A 27,030-nucleotide genomic window follows, 5' to 3' on the forward strand; every position below is an offset into this window, starting at 1 on the left:
CTTTGATCCATTTTGAATTTACTTTTGTGTATGGGGTTAGAAAATGGTCCAGTTTCATTCTCCTACATGTAGCTGTCCAGTTTTGCCAGCACCATCTGTTGAAGAGACTGTTGTTTCGCCATTGTATGTCCATGGCTCCTTTATCAAATATTAATTGACCATATATGTTTGGGTTAATGTCTGGAGCCTCTATTCTGTTCCCCTGGTCTGTGGCTCTGTTCTTGTGCCAGTACCAAATTGTCTTGATTACTATGGCTTTGTAGTAGAGCTTGAAGTTGGGGTGTGAGATCCCCCCTACTTTATTCTTCTTTCTCAGGATTGCTTTGACTATTCGGGGTCTTTGGTGTTTCCATATGAATTTTTGAACTATTTGTTCCAGTTCGTTGAAGAATGTTGCTGGTAATTTGATAGGGATTGCATCGAATCTGTATATTGCTTTAGGCAGGATGGCCATTTTGACAATATTAATTCTTCCTAGCCACAAGCATGGGATGACTTTCCATTTGTTAGTGTCCCCTTTAATTTCTCTTAAGAGTGACTTGTAGTTTTCAGGTTATAGGTATTTCACTTCTTTGGTTAGGTTTATTCCTAGGTATTTTATTCTTTTTGATGCAATTGTGAACGGAGTTGTTTTCCTGATTTCTCTTTCTATTGGTTCATTGTTAGTGAATAGGAAAGCCACAGATTTCTGTGTGTTAATTTTGTATCCTGCAACTTTGCTGTATTCCGATATCAGTTCTAGTAGTTTTGGGGTGGAGTCTTTAGGGTTTTTTGTGTACAGTATCATATCATCTGCAAATAGTGACAGTTTAACTTCTTCTTTACCAATCTGGATTCCTTGTATTTCTTTGTTTTGTCTGATTGCCGTGGCTAGGACCTCCAGTACTATGTTAAATAACAGTGGGGAGAGTGGGCATCCCTGTCTTGTTCCCGATCTCAGAGGAAAAGCTTTCAGCTTCTCGCTGTTCAGTATAATGTTGCCTGTGGGTTTATCATATATGACCTTTATTATGTTGAGGTACTTGCCCTCTATTCCCATTTTGCTGAGAGTTTTTATCATGAATGGATGTTGAATTTTGTCAAATGCTTTTTCAGCATCTATGGAGATGATCATGTGGTTTTTGTCTTTCTTTTTGTTGATGTGGTGGATGATGTTGATGGATTTTCAAATGTTGTACCATCCTTGCATCCCTGGGATGAATCCCACTTGGTCATGGTGTATGATCCTTTTGATATATTTTTGAATTCAGTTTGCTAATATTTTATTGAGTATTTTTGCATCTACATTCATCAGGGGTATTGGTCTGTAATTTTCTTTTTTGGTGGGGTCTTTGCCTGGTTTTGGTATTAGGGTGATGTTGGCTTCATAGAATGAGTTTGGGAGTATTCCCTCCTCTTCTATTTTTTGGAACACTTTAAGGAGAATGGGTATTATGTCTTCTCTGTGTGTCTGATAAAATTCTGAGGTAAATCCGTCTGGCCCAGGGGTTTTGTTCTTGGGTAGTTTTTTGATTACCGTTTCAATTTCTTTGCTTGTAATTGGTTTGTTTAACTTTTGTGTTTCTTCCTTGGTCAGACTTGGAAGGTTGTATTTTTTCTAGGAAGCTGTCCATTTCTTCTAGGTTTTCCAGCTTGTTGGCATATAGGTCTTCATAGTAGTCTTTAATAATTCTTTGTATTTCTGTGGAGTCTGTCATGATTTTTGCGTTCTCATTTCTGATTCTATTGATTTGTGTTGATTCTCTTTTTCTCTTATTAAGTTCGGCTAGAGGCTTATCTATTTTGTTTATTTTCTCAAAGAACCAGCTCTTGGTTTCAGTGATTTTTGCTGTTGTTTTATTCTTCTCAATTTTGTTTATTTCTTCTCTGATCTTTATTATGTCCCTCCTTTTGCTGACTTTAGGCCTCATTTGTTCTTCTTTTTCCAGTTTTGATAATTGTGATGTTAGACTATTCATTTGGGATTGTTCTTCCTTCTTCAAGTGTGCCTGGATCGCTATATTCTTTTCTTTTAAGACTGCTTTCGCTGCGTCCCACTGAAGTTGGGGCTTTGTGTTGTTATTGTCATTTGCTTCCATATATTCCTTGATCTCTATTTTAATTTGTTTGTTGATCCATCGATTATTTAGGAGCATGTTGTTAAGCCTCCTTGTGTTTGTGAGCTTTTTTGTTTTCTTTGTAGAATTTATTTCTAGTTTTATACCTTTGTGGTCTGAAAAGTTGGTTGGTAGAATTTCAGTATTTTGGAATTTACTGAGGCTCTTTTTGTGGGCTAGTATGTGATCTATTCTGGAGAATGTTCCATGTGCACTTGAGAAGAATGTATATCCTGTTGCTTTTGGATGTAGAGTTCTATAGATGTCTATTAGGTCCATCTGTTCTACTGTGTTGTTCAGTGCCTGTGTGTCCTTACTTATTTTCTGCCTGGTGGATCTATCCTTTGGGGTGAGTGGTGTGTTGAAGTCTCCCAGAATGAATGCATTGCAGTCTATTTCCCCCTTTAGTTCTGTTAGTATTTGTTTCACATATGCTGGTGCTCCTGTGTTGGGTGCATATATATTTAGAATGGTTATATCCTCTTTTTGGACTGAGCCCTTTATCATTATGTAGTGTCCTTCTTTATCTCTTGTTACTTTCTTTGTTGTGAAGTCTATTTTGTCTGATATTAGCACTGCCACCCCTGCTTTCTTCTCTCTGTTGTTTGTCTGAAATGTTTTTCCATCCCTTGACTTTTAGTCTGTGCATGTCTTTGGGTTTGAGGTGAGTTTCTTGTAAGCAGCATATAGATGGGTCGTGCTTTTTTATCTATTCTATTACTCTGTGTCTTTTGATTGGTGCATTAAGTCCATTTACATTTAGGGTGACTATTGAAAGATATGTACTTATTGCCATTAAAGGCTTTAGATTCGTGGTTACCAAAGGTTCAAGGTCAGCCTCTTTAGTATCTTACTGCGTAACTTAGCTCGCTTATTGAGCTGTTATATACACTGTCTGTAGATTCTTTTCTTCTCTCTGTTCTTATTCCTCTTCCTCCATTCTTCATATGTTGGTTGTTTTGTTCTGTGCTCTTTTTAGGAGTCCTCCCATCTAGAACAGTCCCTGTAAGATGCCCTGTAGAGGTGGTTTGTGGGAGGCAAATTCCCTCAGCTTTTGCTTGTCTGGGAATTGTTTAATCCCTCCATCATATTTAAATGATAATCATGCTGGATACAGTATCCTTGGTTCAAGGCCCTTCTGTTTCATTGTATTAAATATATCATGCCATTCTCTTCTGGCCTGTAAGATTTCTGTCGAGAAGTCTGATGATAGCCTGATGGGTTTTCCTTTATAGGTGACCTTTTTCTCCCTAGCTGCCTTTAAAACTCTTTCCTTGTCCTTGATCTTTGCCATTTTAATTATTATGTGTCTTGGTGTTGTCCTCCTTGGGTCCTTTCTGTTGGGAGTTCTGTGTATTTCCGTGGTCTGTTTGATTATTTCCTCCCCCAGTTTGGGGAAGTTTTCAGCAATTATTTCTTCAAAGACACTTTCTTTCCCTATTTCTCTCTCTTCTTCTTCTGGTACCCCTATAATACAGATATTGTTCCTTTTGGATTGGTCACACAGTTCTCTTAATATTGTTTCATTCCTGGAGATCCTTTTATCTCTCTCTATGTCAGCTTCTATGCGTTTGTGTTCTCTGGTTTCTATTCCCTCAATGGCCTCTTGCATCTTATCCATTCTGCTCATAAATCCTTCCAGAGTTTGGTTCACTTCTGTGATCTCCTTCCTGGCATCTGTGATCTCCCAGTGGACTTCATCCCTTAGCTCTTGTATATTTCTCTGCATCCGTCAGCATGTTTATGATTTTTATTTTGAATTCTTTTTCAGGAAGACTGGTTAGGTCTGTCTCCTTCTCAGGTGTTGTCACTGTGATCTTTGTCTGCCTGTAGTTTTGCCTTTTCATGGTGATAGAGATAGTTTGCAGAGCTGCCACAAGTGACCGCTGGAAGAACTTTCCTTCTTGTTGGTTTGTGGCTTTCCTCTCCTGGGAGAATAGCGACCTCTAGTGGCTTGTGCTGGGCAGATGTGCCCAGACAGGGCTTCTGCTTCCTGCCGGGCTGCTATGGAGTTTACCTCCACTTTTTCTGTGGGCGTGGCCTGGCTCTGGCTGCTTCTCCATAATGGTGGAGCCGCATTGGAGGGGGAGTGGCCGGGAGGCTCTTTATCTCCGTAAGGGGCCTCCGTGCTCCCTGCTGCCCAGGGGGTTAGAGTGCCCAGAGTTCCCCTGATTCCCTGCTTCTGGACTAAGTGTCCCAGGATGCTTCCGTCCCGTTTTGGGGTCCCTGTGCCTTTAAGACTTCCAAAAAGCACTCGCAAAAAAAAAGGAAAAAAAAAGCTGCTTGCTTTTCTTTGTCCCCGGACGCCGGCCTCAGGCACCCGCTCACTGGTCCTGCTGCCCTGTTTCCCTAGTATCCAGGTGCCCACGCATGCACTTTGTGTGCACTCTGGTACGGATGGCTGGGGCTGGGTGCTCAGCAGTCCTGGGCTCCCTCTCCCTCCCTGCTGACTCCTTTCCTCCTGCTGGGAGCTGGGGGGAGGGGCACTCGGGACCCGCCGGGCTGGGGTTTGTATCTTACCCCCTTCGAGATGCGCTGGGTTCTCGCAGGTGTGGATGTGGTCTGGATGTTGTCCTGTGTCCTCTGGTCTCTATTCTAGGAAGAGTTGTCTTTGTTATAAATATATGTGGTTTTGGGAGATTTCCGCTGCTCTACTCACATTGCCATCTTGGCTCCACCCTAAGTGAGTTATATTCTTGAATCTGTGACATATCATGACCATATCCTGTTAATTTTTAATAAGAACCTGTTAGAAATGAAAGTATTAGTGAGGAAATACAGTTCAAAGGCTTGAAGTGTGTCACATATAACTTCTTGCTTAATACAATTCCTCTTTAATCCCTGGAGATTTATTATTAAACAGTTTCTTCCTCAGGAGGTACTGTTCTTTTTAACTTGAATTTGCTTCATATTGTCTTAGTTTAAGCTATATGTGAAATGAACATTTGTCACTTGTTTACTGATTGCTTGTATAAACACATCCAGATATCCACCCCCATGTCTAAACCAAGTGCTGTAACAGGGCAACCGAGTGACATCTGTTCAGAGAGAGAAATGATTCCAAACTTCATTTTTATTTTGAAGCAGTTTTGCTCATGCATTCCCAGTACTGGGATGACTGCCTTGCAGTTCCATGCTGGGAGCATCAGCTCATGACATGAACCCTCCAGAGCGGCTTTCTGAGGAATTGACATAAATTAAAACTTGAATACTCAAATAAATGTTTGATTTTTGCAAGGAATACTCATGACTTCACAGTACTGTTGCAGTGCATCCAGACAGTATTTGCACAGTAATTAAGCGCTTGCCTCCCCTGCTCTTTCCTTCCTTTTCCCTGCAACACCTCTTCCTTGTTAGTAGGCTTGATAGAACAGAACTTCAAAACTTCTGCACGGTGGTCCATGGATGGGTTTTGTTAGGTTCAAACAATATCTTACCACTTAGAATTGGTTCCCAATACTTAAAAATTGGATGAGTTCACTTTAAAAGTTCAGAACTGGGGGACATTATCTTTTGAAAAATGAGAGGATTTGGTAATACTGGCCTGCGATCTCACATGGGGGGTGCATATATGTACCCCAGTTCCCCTGGCCCTAGATTCCCTTTCCCTTATTGACATTCCCTGCGGGGCCCCTGACCACGATGAGAATGCATCCTCTTTGCCTCTTCACCATGTGAGCAGCCATAATCAGAATGGTGTATGCCTACTCAGCTGCTAAGGCACCATGCTACCATGCTTAATGTTTTGCACTTCTAGTTTTCTGTCTTAAAAAATAGGAATTATATCTGCACTTATTATCCATGAAAACTTTTGACAATTAATATGAATTTTTAAGAGCATTTCAAAGTAAAATTTTTCATTGCTACTTTAATTAATACATTAAAATGATTTTGTTTCATAATGTGAGATGGCCGTATAGCAGACACCATTTTCGTCAGTGAAAACCTAAATGTTTTAAACGAATTTTTGTGTGACACGTCTTTTCCCTTGTAAATCTTAAGCCAAAAATAAAAGTCTGAAACTAATATATACTTATATATTTATATATAAATATTATAACATATACTTATATATGTGTATATATACTTATCTACTTACAGATTTATTAATCCAGTTAATACATTCCTTCCTTCAAGTGGTCATGATAAAATTGCTTCTTGTTAAATTTTCATTTCTTAGTAACTTAGAAATAACTTACTTGATAACTTCTTCATGACTTTTAAAAGCAAGTGTAGGATGAACAGAAAAACAGAGCATCACATGTGTGGATGTTAACTTTAGATGAATGGTCTTTGTTTTCAGAACACGGCAGGAGAACGACATGGTTGATTCAGCGCCACAGTGGGAAGCTGTTTTAAGGAGACAAAAGGAGAAAAACCAGGCGGACCCCAACAACAGACGATCTAGACACAGATCTCGCTCGTACGTGGGCTCCTTTTATACCTTGACTCAGAAACACTGAGCTTAGAGTGGCGTGCAGAGCCTAGGGCAGACTGGGCTGTCTCTTTGAGGTCTTCTAAAGTGATTAGTTCAACCATGATTACCCCCTTTGCTTGTTTGTCATATTTACCTTCTGGTATTTGTGACGTTCATTAACTATATCTGAAGCTGGAGAAGGTACAGCATAGCCAAAACAAAATGTCATAAAAAAACAAGGCTCTCAAAACCACCTTTGGTTTGTCTTATTTTGAAACAAAAGCATACATTCAACTGAATAAGTAGGAATAGTCTTCTTTGTTCTGGAACCTGGCTATTGGTGAAATACCGCTGCTTCCCTCTGTTTGAGCTGCAGAATTCTCTGAAGTCTTGTTGGAGATTGACCCAGAAGTGACTATCCTCCCGTCAAATTACCATTTGTGAGTTTGTGAGCAGTAGGCAGTGAGTGATTCATTACACCCCAATGCTGGGATTTGCCTGCTCCTTCTGTTGCTAGGCAATGCCATGTGTGAACACAATTACCCCTTAATGATGAGATTGCCAGTCCCCCAAATTAATTTTCTTCTGAGCTGATGAAGTTTGTTTTCTTTTTAATGCATGTATCATTTAGATTAGAATACCCACCCCTACTGTACTTTCCAAAATATACCTTTATTAAAAATTATAGTTGACATACAATATTCTATTAGTTTCAGGTGTACAGTGTGCTGATCTGACAGTTATATATATCACAAAATGCTCACCACAGTAAGTGTAGGTACCATCTGTTACTACAGTTATTATATTATTGACTGTATTCCCTATGCTGTATTTGTTGTCACTGTGACTTATTTTATAACTGAAAGTTTGTATCTCTTAATCCCCTTCATCTATTTCACTCATTCCCCATCCCTTCCCTCTCCCATCTGGCAACCACCAGTTCTCTGTATTTATGAGTCTATTTCTGTTTGTTTGCTCATTTGTTTTGCTTTTTAGATTTCATAGGTAAATGAAATCACATGATATTTGTCTTTTTCTGTTTGACTTCTTTCACTTAGCATAATTCCTTCTAGGTTCATCCATGTTGTCACAAATGACCAAATTTCATTCTTTTTTATGGCTGAGTAATATTCCATTGTATATATCAAAGCATACCTTTTTAAAGTGAGCTGGGACTAACTACCCATCCCTTGCTGATCTTGGGTGGTTAGATGTGTGGTGCTTACTCATGGAAGGCAGGATTAGAGTCTCAGGGCACTGGAAGGATGCTGGGGAGTGGAGGCAGAGACAGACTGTATAGGTAGATGGGGGGAGCTCTGAAGGAACCAGGTAGAAGGTGCCAGCTCAGGTTAACAGAGGTCAGGGTGAGGGTCTGGAGGTTACATGCTAAAACCCTGTGTGACTCTAAGGGATGCTTCTCAGTCTTAGATGCTTAATTTATAATTAGAAGTTAATCCAGAGTGTGCTTTTGTTTTTCTCAGTAGTATATCATAATGGACATTTCTTCTATAATAGAAAATTTACAACTAGTCACTATGTAGTATATACCTTGTAGATTTTATTCATTATTCCATAAGGTTTTTGTTCTGGAACCTAATTAAAATGTTCAATTTAAAGCAGAAGTTAATAAAAATTTTCCTTTGTCTTGGATACCACCTTCCCCCAATTCCACTAAAAAAGAGGTTTAGATCTGCAAGGATCAAGACCTTGTAGACAGTGTAACCACAAGGCATGGAGCCCCAGCACAGCCACAAGAAAACCTTTTGCAACCATACTTTTACCTTTCTATGTGAAATCACCTTCTATGGGGAAGAACTTGATATGCACAATGTTTGATGACTTGGTATTAAATCTTCCAAACAGCACTCAGTTTTCTAATCATTTCTAAAGTACTATAAATTCAATTAAATGCCAGTAGTAAATCTCATTTATTAAAAAATGGGAAAAGTAAAATAAAATTAGGAAAAATCCTATATAAAAACTTTGTAGAAGTTAAAAAACACTATGGGAGGCAATAATAAATAAATGGAACAATTCATTTATAAATAAAATTGGTACATAGGATAAATCCAAGTTGTTGAGTATTACAATTACTATTATTCAATTATATTATGGGGCAAATTAACTGTAATTCAATTATATTATGGGGCAAATATTTGTACATGGGCCTGGAGATTTAATCATTTTTAAGTGAGTGATCTGAAAGTCAATTAACAGTCTAAGGAATAATTTTTTTTTAATTTAAGGAATTTAATTTTTTGTAGATAATTTGAGGTGAACTTTACATAGAAATGCTCTCAATCTTACGTGTACAAGTCAATGAATTTTGACAGTTGTATGTACAGTGTATCTATCATGCTAATCAGGCAGTCAAGATACAGAATAAAAAAGTCCCCTCATGCTGCTTCTATTCAGCTCCCATCCCCACAGGCAACCACTGCTCTGGTATCTAGCACCACCAATTAGTTTTTGTCTCTTACTGAACTTCAGATAAATGTAATTATACACTCTATACTCTTAAGATCTGGCTTATTTCATTCAATATGTTTTTGAGATTAATTCATGTTGTTATGTGCATCAGTGGTTATTTAAAATTTTGGGGTAATAGTTCTGTGCGTGATTATACCACGATCTATCTATTCTTCTCTTGATGCACATTAGGATTGTTTCCAGTTTTTGCTATTTTGTTAAAAGCTGCTGTGGGAATTCTATGCCCTGAGATAAATACTTAAGTGGAATTGCTAAGTTAGAAGATATTTCTAATCATGCTAAGTCTCTTAAGAAACTATCAAAATGATTTCTGGAGTTTGTATCATTTTATACCCCCACTAGCAATGTATGAGAGTTGCAGTTCTGCCCCATTCTTGTCAATACTTGGTTTTATCTATCTTGTTCATTTGAGCTGGTCTAGTTGGCTTCAAGTGGTAGCCCATTGTGGTTTTAACTGGCATTTCCCTGATGGCTGATCATGTTAATCATATTTTCCTGTGCTTATTGGTTATTTATGTATCTTCATTTTTAAATTGTTCAAGTTTTTGCCCATTTTTAATTAGATTGTTTCTTAAATTTTTATTTGTAGGGTTCTTTATAAAATCTGGATATAAATTGTTTTTCAGATTTGTGTATTGTGAATACTTTCATCTTGGCTGTGGTTTGCTTTTTATGTTTTTTTTGATAAGCAAACATATAAAATTTTAATGAAGAACAGTGTATCTTCTTTTTTTTTTTCATTTATAGTTAAGGTTTTTTTGCATCTTAAGAAATAGTTGCCTACTCCAAGGTCACAAAGATATTCTCCTATCTTTTTCTAGTAGCTTTATAGATTTGGCTCTTATAATGCAGTCTATGATCCATGTAGAACTAATTGTCTGTATGTATGAGGTAGAGGTAGACATGGAGAAGTTTTTTCCACATGTTTGCCCAGTTATTCCAGTACCATTTGTTGAAAAGACTGTCTTCACTTGAATGCCTTGGTACCTTTCTTGAAAAATCAATTGACTGTTTATACGTGGGTCAATTTTATTTATTTGATCTATTTGTCTATCCCTAGACTACCACATCGTCTTGGTTACTATAGCTTTATAGTAAGACTTGAATCAGGTAGGGTAAATTCTCCAAATTTGACTTTCTCTTTTTCAAGATTATTTTGCTTGTTTTAGATCTTTTTCAGTTCTATGTAAATTTTTGAATCAACTTATTAGGTTTTTACAAAAAAAAAAAAAGACTATAGGCTTTAGGATTGTGTTGAATCTCTGCAACACTTGAAAATATTAATGTCTTACCTATCTCAGCAATGATTTTTGGTTTTCAGTAGAGCTATTGTATTTATTTTGTTAAATTTAATCCAAAATATTTAATATTTTAATGGTACTGAACTGTACTTTTTAAAATGTTATTTTCCAATTGTTAATATATAGAAATACAAATTATTTTTTAAATATTGACATTGTATCTTGCCACCTTGATAAACTGACTTCATAGCTCTAGAAGCTTTTCTTAAAAAATTTCTTGAGGTTTTTCTACATTTACAGTCAGATTGTGAACAGAGAGAGTATTCCTTCATTTCTAAATCTTTTTGTTTTTTATTTCTATTTCTTTCCTTAATGTTTGGGCTAAGATCTTCCAGTACAGTGTTGAATTACAATGTTGAATGAAACTGGTAAGAATATAGAAATTCTTGGTTTGTTCTCTTAGGGGGAAAGCATTCAATATGCCACATTAAGTTTGATGCTGGCTGTAAGTCTGAGGAAGATCCCTTCTGTTCCTAGTTTAAAAGTTTTACTATGAATGAGTTTTGAGCTTTTTCTTCATGTGAGATGATTGCATATGGGTTTTCTTCTTTATTCTGTTAGTGAAGGAATTAAATTGATTCAGTTTTGAATGATACATCCTTGCAATTTTGGGGTAGCCCCCTTGTGGTCCTGATGTGTTTTCCTTTTTGTATATTGATAATGGCCTATAATTTTCTTGTAGTGTCTCTGTTAGGCTTTGGTAACAGTGATATAATGGTCATTTAAGATAATTTGGTGAGTGTTTTTTTTTCTCTATTTTCTGAAAGAGTTAATGTGAAATCAGCATTACCTTCCTTAAATATTTGGTATAATTCACCAATGAAGCCATCTCTGCCTGGAATTTTCTTTGTGGGAGGTTTTAAATTACAAACTCAATTCCTTTAACAGATACTGGGCCATTCATATTTTCTACTTATTAATGTGTAGTTTCAGGTCATTTGTATTTTAAAAAAATTTGTTCATTTTATCTGTTACCAGATTTTTATGTAAATATTTGTTCATAATAATTAGTAATCAGTGATTAGAATTTAATAATTATTTAGTAAGCATCCTTTAATATTCGTTGTGACATCACTTCTTTCATTCCTGATGTTCATAATTCTTGTTTCTCTTTAGTTTTTTCCTTTATCTTTTCAGAGAACTAAGGGTTTTGTTGACTTTCTTCATTATCTAATTTGTCTATTTCATTGATTTCTATTCTCTGTCACTTCCGTTTTTTTGTGCTGTATTTGCTCTTCTTTTTTCTTCTAAAGGTGACACTGATTTTTAAACCTTTCTGTTTTTAATGTAAGTGCAAACTTATAAATATCCTTCTAAGCGTTGCTTTAACTGTATCTCACATATTTTTATAAGCATTTCATTATCTTGCAGTTCAAAATAATTTTTAATTTCTGTAACCATGGTGTTTTTTGATAGTATGTTGTTTCCAAATATTTTGGGATTTTCTAGATATCTCATTCTATTATTTTATTAATTTCCATTGTGGTAAAAAAATCTAAGATTTTAATCCCTTGAAATTTATTGACTTGTTTTAAGACTACCATATAGTTTTTAATGATGAATGATCTTGTAGACTTGCAAAGAATGCGTGTTCTCAGTCATTGGGTATAGACCATAAATGTCGAGCAGATCTAGTTAGCTGATAGCATTGTTCCAAGTGGTCTATGCGTTTTTTGATTTGTCTACTTTCCAGCCATTGAGAGAGGGATTTTAAAATTTCCATGACTGTGGATTTGTCAGTTTTGTCCTTTAGTTCTGTCAGTTTTTGCTTCAAATTATTTTGAAACTCTGGTGTTAGGTGCATACATATTAAAAACTTTTTTTGTCTTCCTGATAAATTGACCTGTTTATCATTATGAAATGTCCTCTTTATTCTGGTAATACTCTTTTCTGTATGTCCACTACACACACAAACACACACTCTTATATGTGTGTGTATGTACAGCCATTACACCTTTTTCACACTCACTGCTTGCATCGTATATCCTTTTAATCCTTTTACCTAAGCCTAAGTTCATCTTTATATTTAAAGCCCATGTCTTGATTTCTTATAGACAGCATGTACTTGGTCTTGTCTCTTTTTTTAAAAAATCCAGTCAGACATCACTATCTTTTAAATTGAATGTTGAATATATTTGCAGTTAATAAAATTATGAATATTTTAGAGTTTAATATATTTACTTTTGCTTCCTAGTTATAGTACATATTTTTTTGTGTGTTTCCTCATTTCCTATTATATTTTTTGTTGGTTGAATATTTTTTGGAACCCATTTTACTCTTTCTATTGACATCTTACCTATACTTTCTACTATTATTTGGTTGTTTCTTTATGGCTTGCAGTATGACCCATTAAATTATCACAATTTGTTTTAGAGTAAAATTTCAGGTAAAATTTAGAAATCTTGGAAAATATTGGTCCATTTGTCCCCTCTCTTGGTGCTTTGTGCCATTGTCATATATTTTATTTTTTCATGTTAGTAGCCCCACATGACAATATTATTATCTTTGCTTAAACAGTAAGTTGTTTTTAAAAGAGATCAAGAAAAGAAGAAAAATGTTTATAGGTAATGTGTTAGGTAGGCAGAAAATAGCCCCCTACATATGTCCATATCTTAATCTCCATAACTTGTAAATATTTTATGTTAGATGATTTCAAAGTAGAATTAAGGTTGCAGGTAGAATTAAGACTGTTAATCAGTTGACTCTCTGCCGGGGAGATTATTCTAAACTGTCCAAGTGGGCTCAAAGTAATCACAAGGGTTCTTAAAAGTGGAAAAATGGACAGAAGTGGAAGTCAGTGATTCAGTTTGAGAGAACTCAACCTGCTGTGGCTGGCTTTGAAGATGGAGGAGGCGGCCATGAGCCAGTAAACGTGGGCAACTTCTAAAAGGTGGAAGAGGCAAGAAATGGACTTTCCTATAGAGTCTCCAGCAAGAATTGTAGTCTGTCAACTCCTTGATTTTAGTCCAGTGAGACCTGTGTCAGCTCAGACCTACAGAACTGCAAGGCAATAAATTTATGTTGTTTTAAGTTGCTAAACTTGTAGTAAATTGTTACAGCAGCAATAGGAAATGAATACAATTACCTGCATATTTATTGTTACCAATGTGTCCTGTTCCTTTTTCTAGTTCTGATATTCCATTTTCCTTCCTTTAATATTTCTTACAGTACAGACCTGCAGATGATAAATTCTCTCAGTTTTATTTTACACAAAAATGTCTCTGTTTTATGCTTCTTGGAAACAGCTATTTTCATTAGCTGTAGAATTCTGGGTTGATAGTTTTTCTTTCATACCTTAAAGAGATTTTTCTGTTGTCTGCCATTTCTGATTAGAAGTCAGCCTTTATTCTATAGGGTTTTTTTTTTTTTGGCCACTAGCTGCTTTTAGGATTTTTTCTTTATATTTAGTTTTTAGATGTTTGACTGTGGTGTGGCTCAGAGCAGGTTTTCTTTATATTTAGTTTGTTTCTGTAATTTGATGTTTTCACCAAATTTGGAAAATTTTTGGCTATTATTTTTTTCTGACCTACTTTCTTGTCCGCTCCTTTTGGGCATCCAATTTATGTAGTTAGATCATCTGATATTGTGCCACAAGCAACTGAGGTTTTGTTCGCTTTAAAAATATGTTTTCTCACTTTGTTCATCTTAATAATTTCTTTTGACCTGTTTTCAACTTCATCAACCCTTTTTCCCCCCCTGTGTAGTCATCTGCTATTAAACCAGTGAACTTTATACTTTCCTGTTCTGGAATTTTAGTATTTTTAAAAAATACTTTACATTTCCTTGCCAAGATTTCCCATCCATTTATTATGGCTATGTTTTCCTTTAAATTATTTTTATATTTTTCTTTAAATTGTATATATTTATACAATATATTTTAAAGCCCTTGTTGATGAGTTTCTACATCCAAGCATTTCAAAATCTGTTTTTATTGACTACTTCCAACCCCCTACCCCGCCATTGATTTTGATTATATTTCCTGCTTCTTTGCATGTACAGTAATATTTTTATGCTATGCTAGAAATTTTAGTTAATATAGGATGTCTGGATTATGTGGTCTTCCTTTAGATATTGTTAAATTTTGTTCTGGCAGCCAACTAAATTACTTTGAATCCTCTTGATCCTGTTTTTTAAGTTTGGTTTATGCTTTGATAGGTTGGGGCTTTTTAGGTTTTGTCACAGCCTAGCATGTGTTTTTTATTTTGTATATTTTGTTTTGTTTTATAATTCTTGAGAATGGGGTGGTGGTGGTGGTGGTTCATTTGATACTAGTTACTCCAGTATGGCCAGAAGTTTTGGAATACCCTTTGAGGTAGAGAAATATCTTTAAATTTGGTAATATACCTATCAGGTCAGCTGAAATCAGAAAAGGACCTAATGGTACTTTAAGTCTAAACCCTTTTTAAACTTTCTTTTTAATCTTATCTGCATGACCAAACTATCAGATCAGACAGAGGATCACTTTGGAACAATGCAGTGTATGAAAGAACCCCCATTAAGAGGTTGTTGTATAACTATCTTGAATTTAGTTTAAAAGTAAATCATAAAAAAATTTAGCAGATGTTTAGGATAACTTTGTAACTGAACTTGATTAACTATATAGCAGATATGGCCAAAATGCAGTTTTTAAAAGTCTTTGCAATTGCAGTAAAAAAAAATCTATTTGAAGAGTAGTTCATTCAGAAGTTGCTCTGGCTGCTTGGTAAAAAGCAGGTTGGAAAAAGAAAGGAAGCAGGAAGAGCAGTTAGAAAACCTTTACAATGGTCCAGGTGTGAAAGATGGTTTTAGCAGAAAAGATGGTGGTGGTGAAAATGAAGAGATACACGCTTGGAGGCAGAGCTGACAGATTTGTAGTGTGAGAGATGTCATGGATGACATGGATAGCTTTTGTGCTGTTGGATGGAGTGGGTAGCCATGCTGTTTTACTGAGATGGGCTGGGGATGTGTGGGAAGAGAATGTCCAGATTTTTGTTCTGTTAGGTTTGGGAAACTAAGTGGGCAATCAAATGGAAATATCAAGTAGGCAAAAAGGAGTGTTATAGCTCTTCAAGATGATGGATTACTTTATATATACAAACTGTGCTCTTTTATTTGAGCTATGACTTTAAGTATCTGAGGTTTGTTGACAATTAAGAAATTGCTAAATCTGTGGCATCTTACTACACTGATGGACAGTGATTGCAGTGGGGTATGGGTGGGGACTTGATAATATGCATAAATGTAGTAACCATGTTGTTTTTCATGTGAAACCTTCATAAGAGTATATATCAATAATACCTTAATAAAAAATTAAAAAAATAAAAGAAAGAGGGGAAGAGAAAGTAGATGAAGGATAAGGGAAGTACAAATTAAATAACAAGTGTCATTGTCCCTGTTTGAAAAAAATTTTTTTTTAAAGAGAATACCCAGTGTTGACTGAGAGTAGGCAAAGTAGAGATTTGGGAGTACAAATTGGCACAACCTTGGAAGTGGAGGGCATTTGAGCAATAACAATCAAAATTTTAAATATGCATCCCCTGGGGCCAATCAGTGCCACTTCTAGGCATTTGTACACAGCAGAATAAGGACAGAGGTGGTCACTGCAAAGTTCATCATTGCCAAACATTGGAAACAACTCAGTCCATCAAGAAAGGACTGATGAAATACATTATGGTGCATCCATAACATGGAATACTATGTATCCCTGAAGGAGGCAATGAACTGGCTGACGTGGAAAGGTGCCACCCGTGTATTGTTCAGTGAATAAAGTCAAACAATTTGAACAGTAAGGTCCCAGTTTGAAATGTGAAAAAAAAATTTTTTTAACTAAAAAAAAATTGCTAGGTGCTATTGTCAGACCTTTGGCCGCCTTCTTCAGTGTTGGTTTATTATCTGATCTCCACAAATTTAGTGTCACCTCTGCAGCACAGATAATAGGATCCTCACCAGATTTTGCTGAACATTAAGTCAGATCACATATGTCAAGTACCTGTGACATCATAAGTACTTGTAATTGCAGTGACTATAATTAATAAGTTCCCTGGGTCTCAGTTGTCTCTAGAAACACTATAAGGTATTTGATTTTTTTTCCCTTGAGATGAGATAAGAAGCGAAGAAAGTAGGAAGGGGCTGATTCACATGCAAATTAGAATGTAGTTCTATAGCAATTTAGGAACCACACAACATTTTTAAAAAAGTGGAAACAGGGCTAGAGTAGCATCTGAAAAAAGTAATTAAAATTGTTCTGCAGATATATTTATAAGCATATTTGGTATTTCAGTTATACAGTGAACCACTTATTTCTCAATTAACCCCATATTCTTGAATTTCTACTGCATTGTCTGTAAATTGCCCATATGGAGGTAGCTACTGAAGGTTTAGAATGTTATGATACATAATTCATTCACAACTCATTTATTCTGTTCTTTTAATCCCCAAATAATGAGTTAGAAAATTGTATTCATTATTAAATACCAGAGACATATAGTAGTATGAAAATACAAAACCCCTCTCTCCTAAAACACATTAGACTAAAATATGATTGGATCTCACCTGGTAAAACATTGAGAAATACGGTTCTACCTAGAACATCTTCCACCTGCATTTCCATGACATTTATGCTTACTTATCATTAGAAAACGTCGATGAAACTACTTTTCTATGTGGGTGAACCTTTAGCCCTTGGCCTGTTTGGAAGGAGCATTGAAGCTAACACAGTGGTTCGGGCAGGTTCAAACTTGTGTGTGCGAGAAGGCTCAGGCTCCCTCTGGTGGCGATAATGTCTTGCGATTTTTTTACTGAAAATTTGGTAATGTGGACGATTAGGTTGATATGGTGAAGTGATGTTCCCAGTTAAACACAAAGCAGAAGTTTGGAGCCTTACAAAACCCAGCACGGGGCCCTCGGAAGCGACTCCAGCGCTATCTTCAGCAGCTAGGTTGCCTGGCCCCGTGGCTTCCCGAGCCTTCTTTGGAGGGGAGGGAAGAGGGGGGGAGATTAAGACATCTCTTAATCATATCTATTCTGACCACTCAAGAATATGAGCAATTACTGAAATAGTTAAGTGCTTAAAAAACTTTTGTTTTAAATACATAAATATTTTTTAAATAAAAATTTTTAAATGTTTTGTAAACAAGACTTTTCTTAGTAACATGTTTCCTACTTTAAATTTCCTTTTAGAGCAGTGGTCAGTAGTAAGATCACAAAAATAATAAGTCAAATGCTGACATATTATTTCATTTAGTATATTATACACAAAATATAGTACATTATATCCTATAGTGTAATATATAGCATATATTACAGTATAATGTTTTCTAGATGATGTAATGAGAGTGTTTGGGGGATGTAGAAGACTGCAATGATGGGGTTTAAACCCTTTGTAGATTTATCAAGTGCTGTTTTTATTTTGGGGTTTTGGAAGAAAGGAAAGTGATATCTCATCAAACTACTTTCTCTGAAAAATGAATATTCATTTAAATTGGGCTATTGGTATAACGTGTGGATGAGGGATGCTTTTGAAAAACATTGAATCAATATTGGACTACATGTGTACTTTTATGTATGTTATACAGATGGACAACCCAGTATTCTATTTCCTTAGGAATTTATTTGGAGAGTTCAAGTAAAACATATGCATAATTAAAAGCCTTTTAATTAAGAAAAATGGCTGTTGAAATTCCACAACTTTCTAAATCCTTAAAATGATGTTGTGCTATATCATGAATTCATCTTACTTTATTGATTAAATGTGTGCAGATTTATATATGCATAAAAGAATACCTCCCTCATTAGCATGTAGCCTATGTTTACATTTGTTAAATCACAGGTAGTCTAGAAATTGGAGGAAATAGCTTTTTTTATTTTAGCTTTGAAACTTCCCTGACTTGAAGCTATTTGGAACTGCTGGCCATTTTAGAATTCAGTTTTGTTCAATATATAGCTATTATGGTGCTATGAAACTTAAACATACACACTGTTTTCCTGAATCTATTAGGACCAATATTTGTGGCTGGAAGGACTGAGTTCTCATTTGGGTTAGCATTTCTGCTGATTATTCTGAGATGGGAATGAAAGGCATTGCCTGTGAAATTGCAACAATAGTAGTTATTTTTTTAAATTTATTTTTATTTATTTATTTTATTTTGGTACCACTGATCTACAATTACATGAAGAACATTATGTTTACTAGGCTCCCCCCTTCACCAAGTCCCCCCGACATACCCCTTCACAGTCACCCTCCATCAGCGTAGTAAGATGCTGTAAAATCACTACTTGTCTTCTCTGTGTTGCACAGCCCTCCCTGTGCCCCCCTCCCCCACTATACATGCTAATTGTAATGCCCCCTTTCTTTTTCCCCGCCCTTGTCCCTCCCTTCCCACCCATCCTCCCCAGTCCCTTTCCCTTTGGTAACTGTTAGTCCATTCTTGGGTTCTATGATTCTGCTGCTGTTTTGTTCCTTCAGTTTTTCCTTTGTTCTTATACTCCACATATGAGTGAAATCATTTGGTACTTGTCTTTCTCTGCCTGGCTTATTTCACTGAGCATAATACCCTCTAGCTCCATCCATGTTGTTGCAAATGGTAGGATCTGTTTTTTTCTTATGGCTGAGTAATATTTCATTGTGTATATGTACCACATCTTCTTTATCCATTCATCTACTGATGGACACTTAGGTTGCTTCCATATCTTGGCTGTTGTAAATAGTGCAGCGATAAACATAGGGGTGCATCTGTCTTTTTCAAACTGGAGTGCTGCATCCTTAGGGTAAATTCCTAGAAGTGGAATTCCTGGGTCAAATGGTATTTCTATTTGAATAGTAGTTTTTTTAATACATGAAAATACCCTTACTTTTTTTTGTTTCTGATAATTAAGGTAAGAAATTCTCTTGGCTAAAAAAGAAAAAAATCAGGAAAGATAGGTTAAGTATAAATGGGAAAAGAAAATTATCTGCAATTCTAGCCCTGAGAAATACCCATTCTTCTCAGATTTTTATAAATTGTTCATATTCACCATCTCTCACCACTAGGCCTGGCGAGGTGATCATGGGGGGGCATGTTCTTAGCCCTCATTGCCTTTTCTCATTCTCCCTCAAAGTACTCAGTTTTGAATATCATGCCATCCAATTATACTGCTCCTTGTAGTTGTCCTCAGCTGCACCCTGGGGCCCTTCCCTCATTCTTTAGATTTAGCTGCTGCCTCATTATCATTCTCTCCAATAGATTTAAGTGTCCACAAAACAGGTCTTTATGGTAATTTGGCCTCTCAGTTTCTCCGCCCAGCCACAGTCACTTTACTTTCAGGACCTGCCTTCCACCAGAGGTTTTCAACCTGGGGCGGTTTTTGCCCCCAGGGGACATTTGGCAATGTTTGCAGACATGTTTGGTTGCCACCCTGGGGAGGTGTTAACTTCCACTCATTGCAAGGGACGGCCCTCTACAACAAAGAATTATCTGACCCAAAACATCAATGGGTGCTGGGGTGGAGAAACCCTGTGCTGACTGGAAGGTAGCCTCACTGTTACATCTTCCTGAATTAAGAATGATTATCAGTAGACTAGCTTCCTAACCTAGATATTATATAATACTTTAGACTGTAGAGTGACTTTCTATGAGAATCAGATGCTGGTGTATAGTTACAAGGAAGCCCTCTTTTCCTGGGAATGGAATAATAGCTTAATCTTAGCATCATCTCTGGCAGTATCATGTAATGTATTAATGTACTGTCTAGTGAATCAGATCAGCCAAATGCAGGAAATGTGGATTGCATAGAGGAAATCCTTTTAAAGAAGCATTTCTCAAGATTTTTTTCAGCATACAATTTTTTTTTTTTTTTTTTTTTTAGGAAAAATAACTTTTAAGACAAAAAATGTGTGACATTTATTTTACATTTCTGCAAATCTAATGTTTGGCTTAATAGACAATTCTTATACATGAATCATTTTTTTTAAATTTAATTTTATGTAATTTAATTTTTTTTTTTTTTTTGAGAGGGCATCTCTCATATTTATTGATCAAATGGTTGTTAACAACAATAAAATTCAGTATAGGGGGGACAACGCTCAATGTACAATCATTAATCCATCTCAAGCCTAATTCTCGTCAGTCTCCAATCTTCTGAAGCATAACAAACAAGTTCTTACATGGTGAACGAATTCTTACGTAGTGAATAAATTCTTACATGGTGAACCGTACAAGGGCATTCATCACAGAAACTTTCGGTTTTGATCATGCATTATGACCTATAAACAATCAGGTCAAATATGAATATTCGTTTGATTTTTGTACTTGATTTATATGTTGATCCCACATTTCTCCTATTATTATTATTATTTTTATTTTTAATAAAATGCTGAAGTGGTAGGTAGATGCAAGATAAAGGTAGAAAACATAGTTTAGTGCTGTAAGAAGGCAAATGTAGATGATCAGATGATCAGGTGTGTGCCTGTGGACTAAGTATTAATCCAGGATAGACAAGGGCAGCAAGACATCCACGGATGCAGAAGATTTCTCTCAAAGCAGGGGGGGTGAGGTTCTGAGCCTCACCTCTGTTGATCCCCAAATTCTCACCTGATGGCCCCCCTGCGACTGTGCCTGTCTTAGGTTGTTCCTCCCTTGAGGAATCTTACCTGTCTCTGGCTAACCAGTCATCTTCCGGGGCCATACAGGGAAATGTAAAGTTGGTAAGTGAGAGAGAAGCCATATTGTTTGCAAAGGTTAGCTTTTTACTTCTTTGCAGATGTATGCCCTGTGGCTTCTATGCCCAGCACTTGTCTCGAGGTATCTTTACCACCTGGAGGAATTATGATACTCGGTAAATTTGATATGAGGCACGAATTCTATTTAAGGGTTGTAATTAGGAAGGAAGAAGAAAAGCTATAGATGTAGCATATGAAGGAAACATGGGAGGATTGATTATTTCTTTGACATATCTTCTTGTATAGTACCTTAAGTATGTATAGGTTTTAAACTACTAACTAATTTGCACACACATATTAACATAATAGGAATACGGTGACATAAACAAAGCAAATCTATAATTACCATCCATCTCCAGTGAAGCCAAGAAAACCATTTAGGCACCCTAGGCATTTGTGAAAAATTTTCTATGATATGATGGATATTGTCCAACTGTACTTGAACCATCAGACAAATTAAAGCAGCCCATTTCTGGGATCTGTTCACATCCCATATGTTCTTTTAACCATAGATAGTCTATAGTCATGAGATTTTGGAGTGCTACAACTTGCACCCCTCCCAACTCCTGGTTGAGTTCCAACAGTACAGATCCGGTCAAATTCGTTGTCTCACTGTATGCACATGCCAGCCTAGACATCTTCCTCCTCATTCCTATGGCAAGTCCAGGAGACGGTGGGCTGGATGCAGCCACAACCGCAGCATCGTCCGGATCCCTGTGGAGGCTTTTTGATGACCATCCCCCGGCACAAGTCCTCCAGAGAGTGCTGATGCCGGAAGCTCCTCCTCATATCGTATCTTAGTTCATTTTCTGGGTATCCAAGCTAGGCCTTGATCTTCTGCATAGAAACAAACAGACCCTTTGCCCACACTTTGACATGCCCTCTATACCACTGTGCAGAACTCATTGGAGGTCAGCACACAGTAACTGCTTTTTTTTTTTTTTTTTTAATTAAGAGAAAGGAATATTATCAGAAAAGAGTACCTCCATAGCTGATCTTTTGACACCCTTTAAGTGATCAACATTAAGGATATTTAAAGCATGCGTTGATCTTTGATTTACCAATAGTTTTATCCTGTTAAGGAGTAATCCCCCTTTTCTTTCTTTCTTTCTTTTTTTTTTAATTTTTAATCTACACTTACATGAAGAATACTATGTTTACTATGCTCTCCCCTATATCAGGTCCCCCCTAACAACCACATTATGGTTACTGTCCATCAGCTTAGCCAAATGTTGTAGAGTCACTACTTGTCCTCTCTGTGTTGTGCAGCCCACCCTCCCCTTTCTCCCTCCCCCCCATGCATGCTAATCTTAATACCCCCCTTCTTCTTCCGCCCCCCCTTATCCCTCCCTGCCCACCCATCCTCCCCAGTTCCTTTCCCTTTAGTACCTGTTAGTCCATTTTTGGGTTCTGTAATTCCACTGCTGTTTTGTTCCTTCAGTTTTTCCTTTGTTCCTATACTCCTCAGATGAGTGAAATCATTTGGTATTTCTCTTTCTCCGCTTGGCTTATTTCACTGAGCATAATACTCTCCAGCTCCATCCATGTTGCTGCAAATGGTTGGATTTTTCCACTTCTTATGGCTGAGTAGTATTCCATTGTGTATATGTACCACATCTTCTTTATCCATTCATCTACCGATGGACATTTAGGTTGCTTCCAATTCTTGGCTATTGTAAATAGTGCTGCGATAAACATAGGAGTGCATCTGTCTTTCTCAAACTTGATTTCAGCATACAATTTTATTCTTGTAACAAACCTACATTGAGCAATACCACACTTGTTTGAGACCAAGGCTTCATCTCCTTCCCCTCATCTTCCCATGTTTTGGCTCCTTTTGAGTTGATTAAAAGGTCTTTTCAGACAGATTCCCCCCACCCCACACACAAAGGAAAACAGCCAATTCAGTTGCTAGGAAGTAGCTTATTGTATTCTGTGGGCTCTGAAAGCCCTACCAAAATTATTAACTGAGAACAATGAAAGCAATATCATCTGTTGAAAGTGATATTGAGCCCCCAAATGCTGATACAGATTATGAAAGTAAAATTCCACAGAACAGAGTATATTGGTGGCTTTGCTTAGCTCCGGGCCTTTTAATTATTAGAGTTTGGGTCCATTCTTTGGGACTTTATTAGTCCTCTCTTCTCTTGAAAGGATTGATGAAAGCTTACCATTCTCTCACTAGGAAAAAATGTCCTTCTCTGGCAACAACTGCACTGATACAGATTTCTAGTATTTATTGCTGTTGTGGGGAATGTGAACATATAAATTCCGACTTTGAATTTCTCATTCTAGGAAGTTAAACAGAGCGTGTAATTTCTACTCAAGTTGCTCTTGGAGATTTGTGAGGTCTGTCGGTAGGGATGGAGTAGGGCATACAGAGGGCGGCAGCACGAGCCACAGATAGGTTCCAACATTTGCGAGACTGTGCTTTGGCCCAGAAACAACATCAGATGTAATGGGAAGGGTGGGTCCGTCACACAGTCTGCGGGTCTGGGCTGTCCCACCATGTCCTGATGCCTGGGGGCCGCTGCCTCTGCTAGGTTATCACTGGTCCTGGTGGGAATCTCTCATGCTGATAGAATCAGCATGAGCTCTTTTGCCTTTACCTAGAAATAGCTAGAAGGACCAGAAACGGGAGCCCTGAGTTATCTTCATTGTAAAATCACTCCTGGAGGGTGTGTGGCTTTGGCCCTGCACATTCTATGCTCCTTCATTAAATGAAGCCCTGGTTATGACTTATTTTTATATGAATTTTTTCAGTAGTGCTAGCAGATAAATTATCTGATGTCTTTATAATAACCATCCCACATTAGCTTCCCCATCCAGTCTTTTCTTGTCTGAGCTCAGCTGGAAATAAGTGCTTCACTGTCTAAAACTTAATGTAGCTCTGCTGAAGTTAGCTATTCAATTGTTAGAGAAGCATTATTGCAGAGATAAGTGGTATTTTCTCTGTTTACAGGAGAAGCCCTGATATCCAAGCCAAAGAAGAGTTATGGAAGCATATTCAGTGAGTACTGCCTGGTTTTTTTTTTTACTCGTTTAAAATCTGTGCAGTGTTAAGGCATTTACAAGGGAGACCACTGACCCCAAGGGGCAGCCTTGGGCTAAAGCCTATCAAAGTCGTCTTATCGCCACCATGTGGAACGCGGCGCTCACAGCGGCAGGGCCTCAGTGAGGTGGCAGTCCCCATAAAGGCGACCTACGTGTCCTCTCCTAAGGCCCTTCGCCTTGCCTGTAAATGGGCCTCAGGCCAATATTTTACAATTAAATACTAAGAAATACAGATTCAGAAGAAAAAGGATACCTACTATAGGGGAGAGAATCTTTTGTGGGGTGGCTGGGAGCCATTTGTATTCTGGACTCTGTAAAATTGGAAAAAAGGTACAAGAGCTACACAAAAGGTGTTCCCATTTTTCTGTGAATATATTCTTTAAATGTATTTTAAAATCTTTGTTCCTGGCTATGGCTCTATTAGTTTTACTAACACTGTGCTTTGGGACAAGGTTAGAAAGGGAAAACTCACCTGCCAATTGTGAAAGGTATTAGCATTTATATCAGCATCACAACTTTAATTTTTCTTGTTCCTTGCCTTCTAGAAAGGAACTTGTGGATCCTTCTGGATTGTCAGAAGAACAATTGAAAGAGATTCCATACACTAAGATAGAGTATGTCTTTGAATATCTTTTCACAAAAGTTTTATTAGTAATTTTAAAGTGAATAATTCATTCTTACTCTCCAGTGGTTTTCCATGAAGTGCTTTGTCTTTGTCTTTACATTTTAACTAAAATTAAAAATATAGGGAAAGAGGTAGAAAAAAGTGTGTTAAAGCTAATTTTATTCTGTAGTACAATGTCATTCTACAAACTGCCTATTTGTATGTGATAGGTCAAAGGGGCTTTTGATGACTAATGTGTTTTAAATTGGAAATTATTTTTTTGAGATACGTATTGATAGGTACCAAAGTTTCTTTTTATTCATTATTTTAACAGCAAGAGAATTATGCTGGTCATAGAACCCTGTCATATAAGCTCGAGTCACTGATGCCTCTTTCAAGCATAACAGATTCCCTGATCCCGGCTCAGTGTAGGATACAGCATAAGACGACCTACCTACTCTGTTTCCTGCCGCGCTGTAACTGGTTGAGAGAAAGTGAGACCCTACGTCACTGCTCTGTTTCCCTCTGTAACCCATGCTTTCTTCCCAGTCTGGTCAAATCGCAGGTTGATACATACTCTCCGCACCTCCACACCCACCCCTCATCTTTAGGCCAAAGATTGAATTCTTAATGACAGGTTAGTTAGTAGCTAGGAGAATGACCAACTTTTTCTGGTAGGAATGCCATTTTGTCTACAGTGTAGATTTTTGTTCTTCCAAATTTATGGAGAGAATTTGTAAACTATAGGGAATAGTTTCATGAAAATTTGGTAGTAAAAAAAAAATACGCATACACACACACACACACATACAAAAATCCAGGAAGAGCCCATACATGAATGTGTGGTCAAGGAAGCAGTTTTCTACTGTTAGCTAGTGAAATTTAAGCCACTTAGACTTTCCAAATTTAGAGGAATCAAATTCTTTTTAAAACTCTCAGTTATTAGTCCTTTGCAGTTTCAATATTAAGAAAAGTCCAAGTTACCCTGTTCTGGCTTATGCTGTTTGTTTGCACGTGTTTCGGTTGCTTGTGCAGGACGCAAGGTGACCCAGTCCGCATCCGGCATTCCCATTCGCCGCGAAGTCACCGCCAGTATCGCAGGTCCCAGTGTTCAGACGGCGAGCGATCCGTTCTCTCGGAGGTGAAGTAAGTAGGCAGCCTGGGTCCCCCGCCGCCCTCGCGGCCTCAGGGCAGCACGGTACGATAGAACGTTCCGCAGCGATGAAATGTTCTCTATCTGTGGCAGCTACTGAGTATCTGAAGTGTGACTAGTGTGACCCGAGAAACTAAAAGCTTTAAATTATTAATTTTAATTAATTTAAATGTAAGTAGTCATGGGTGGCTAGCAGCTACTTCTTGGATGGAGCAGCTCTAGACCATACTTAGGATGAATCATGGCATTTCCAAGCTATGCACTGAAGCTTTTAGAAGAAAAAACAACACATGAGCTAGTATTCTATTGTGAATAGCACATCCATATTTGAGAGAAGTTGGCATGAGTTTATGATCTGATGGCATTTTGTCTCCTACGACATTAAATAACATAGATTGCAGTTTGTGTTTATTTTTCTTGTGAGGAAAGAACCAAATCCCATAATAGGTGTATGTTTTAAATTAATGTTAATGAAATCATTATGCATCCATTAGTAAAAGTACTATTATCATGGAAATTCCTGTACATAGTATTGTTGGTTAGAAATGTGCACCATTAAACTCAGAATTAAGGCTCCAAACTTTGATAAATATTAATAAATTAGAAGGTAGGTTAGCCCAGTGGAGGGAGGCCAGGTTTTGTTTTGTTTGTAAAATGTGGATCATGCCTGTCTAAGAAGTAGACGGCCAAAACATGTTTCTCTAGGAACAATTTAAAAAGCCATTTATACACCATGTCCCAGTAAGGAAAGCACATGGAAACCATACCTGTGTTTTATTCTTGGTTTTTCTAAATATTTACTGTGATTTTTGGCAAGTTACTTAACCTATCCGATTTAATTCAGAAACATTTTTTAAGCGCTTCTCTGTGTAGCACTGTGGGAGGCCCTAGAGGGAATACAGAGGTGCAGGAAACATGTTCTCTCTGCCGTAGCGCTCTCCCAACACAGGTTCTGGCTGCAGGGACTGTCTCAGTCGTTCATTCTGAAACCTACTCTTTGCAGTTCAGAAGCGGGCCTCGTGCCCCCGCTTCCCGTGACGCGCTCTTCCGATGCCCGGGGCTCTGGCGGCGCCACAGTTCACCAGGTTGGTAATGATAGGATTGTAAGAAAGTGTTGTACTGATGATAGTTTTGAGAAGCATTTCCCTGAAAGCCCTTTTGGGGAGGTACGGTGATGAGTCTTTAACTTCTCTAAGATTCTTAGAGACACAACTTCCATTAAAACCTGTATTTTAAAAGA

The 27,030-nt window shown here is 37.2% G+C and overlaps 1 protein-coding gene across 4 annotated transcripts in view; it reads left to right on the forward strand.

The window, feature by feature from the left end:
* The window catches only part of EPB41L4A (erythrocyte membrane protein band 4.1 like 4A), a 268,086-nt gene that overhangs the window by 235,906 nt on the left and 5,150 nt on the right, over positions 1-27,030 (forward strand). For 2 of the 4 annotated variants that reach the window (XM_036995150.2, XM_036995148.2), the window contains 5 exons: positions 6,400-6,519; positions 23,942-23,989; positions 24,579-24,647; positions 25,673-25,783; positions 26,794-26,875. In XM_036995150.2, coding sequence (XP_036851045.1) covers positions 6,400-6,519; positions 23,942-23,989; positions 24,579-24,647; positions 25,673-25,783; positions 26,794-26,875 — 430 coding nt within the window. The other 2 variants (XM_073232978.1, XM_073232972.1) reach the window with 2 other exon arrangements.

The sequence above is a fragment of the Manis javanica genome, chromosome 1 (assembly GCF_040802235.1).
Source record: "Manis javanica isolate MJ-LG chromosome 1, MJ_LKY, whole genome shotgun sequence".
Classification (NCBI taxonomy): domain Eukaryota; kingdom Metazoa; phylum Chordata; class Mammalia; order Pholidota; family Manidae; genus Manis; species Manis javanica.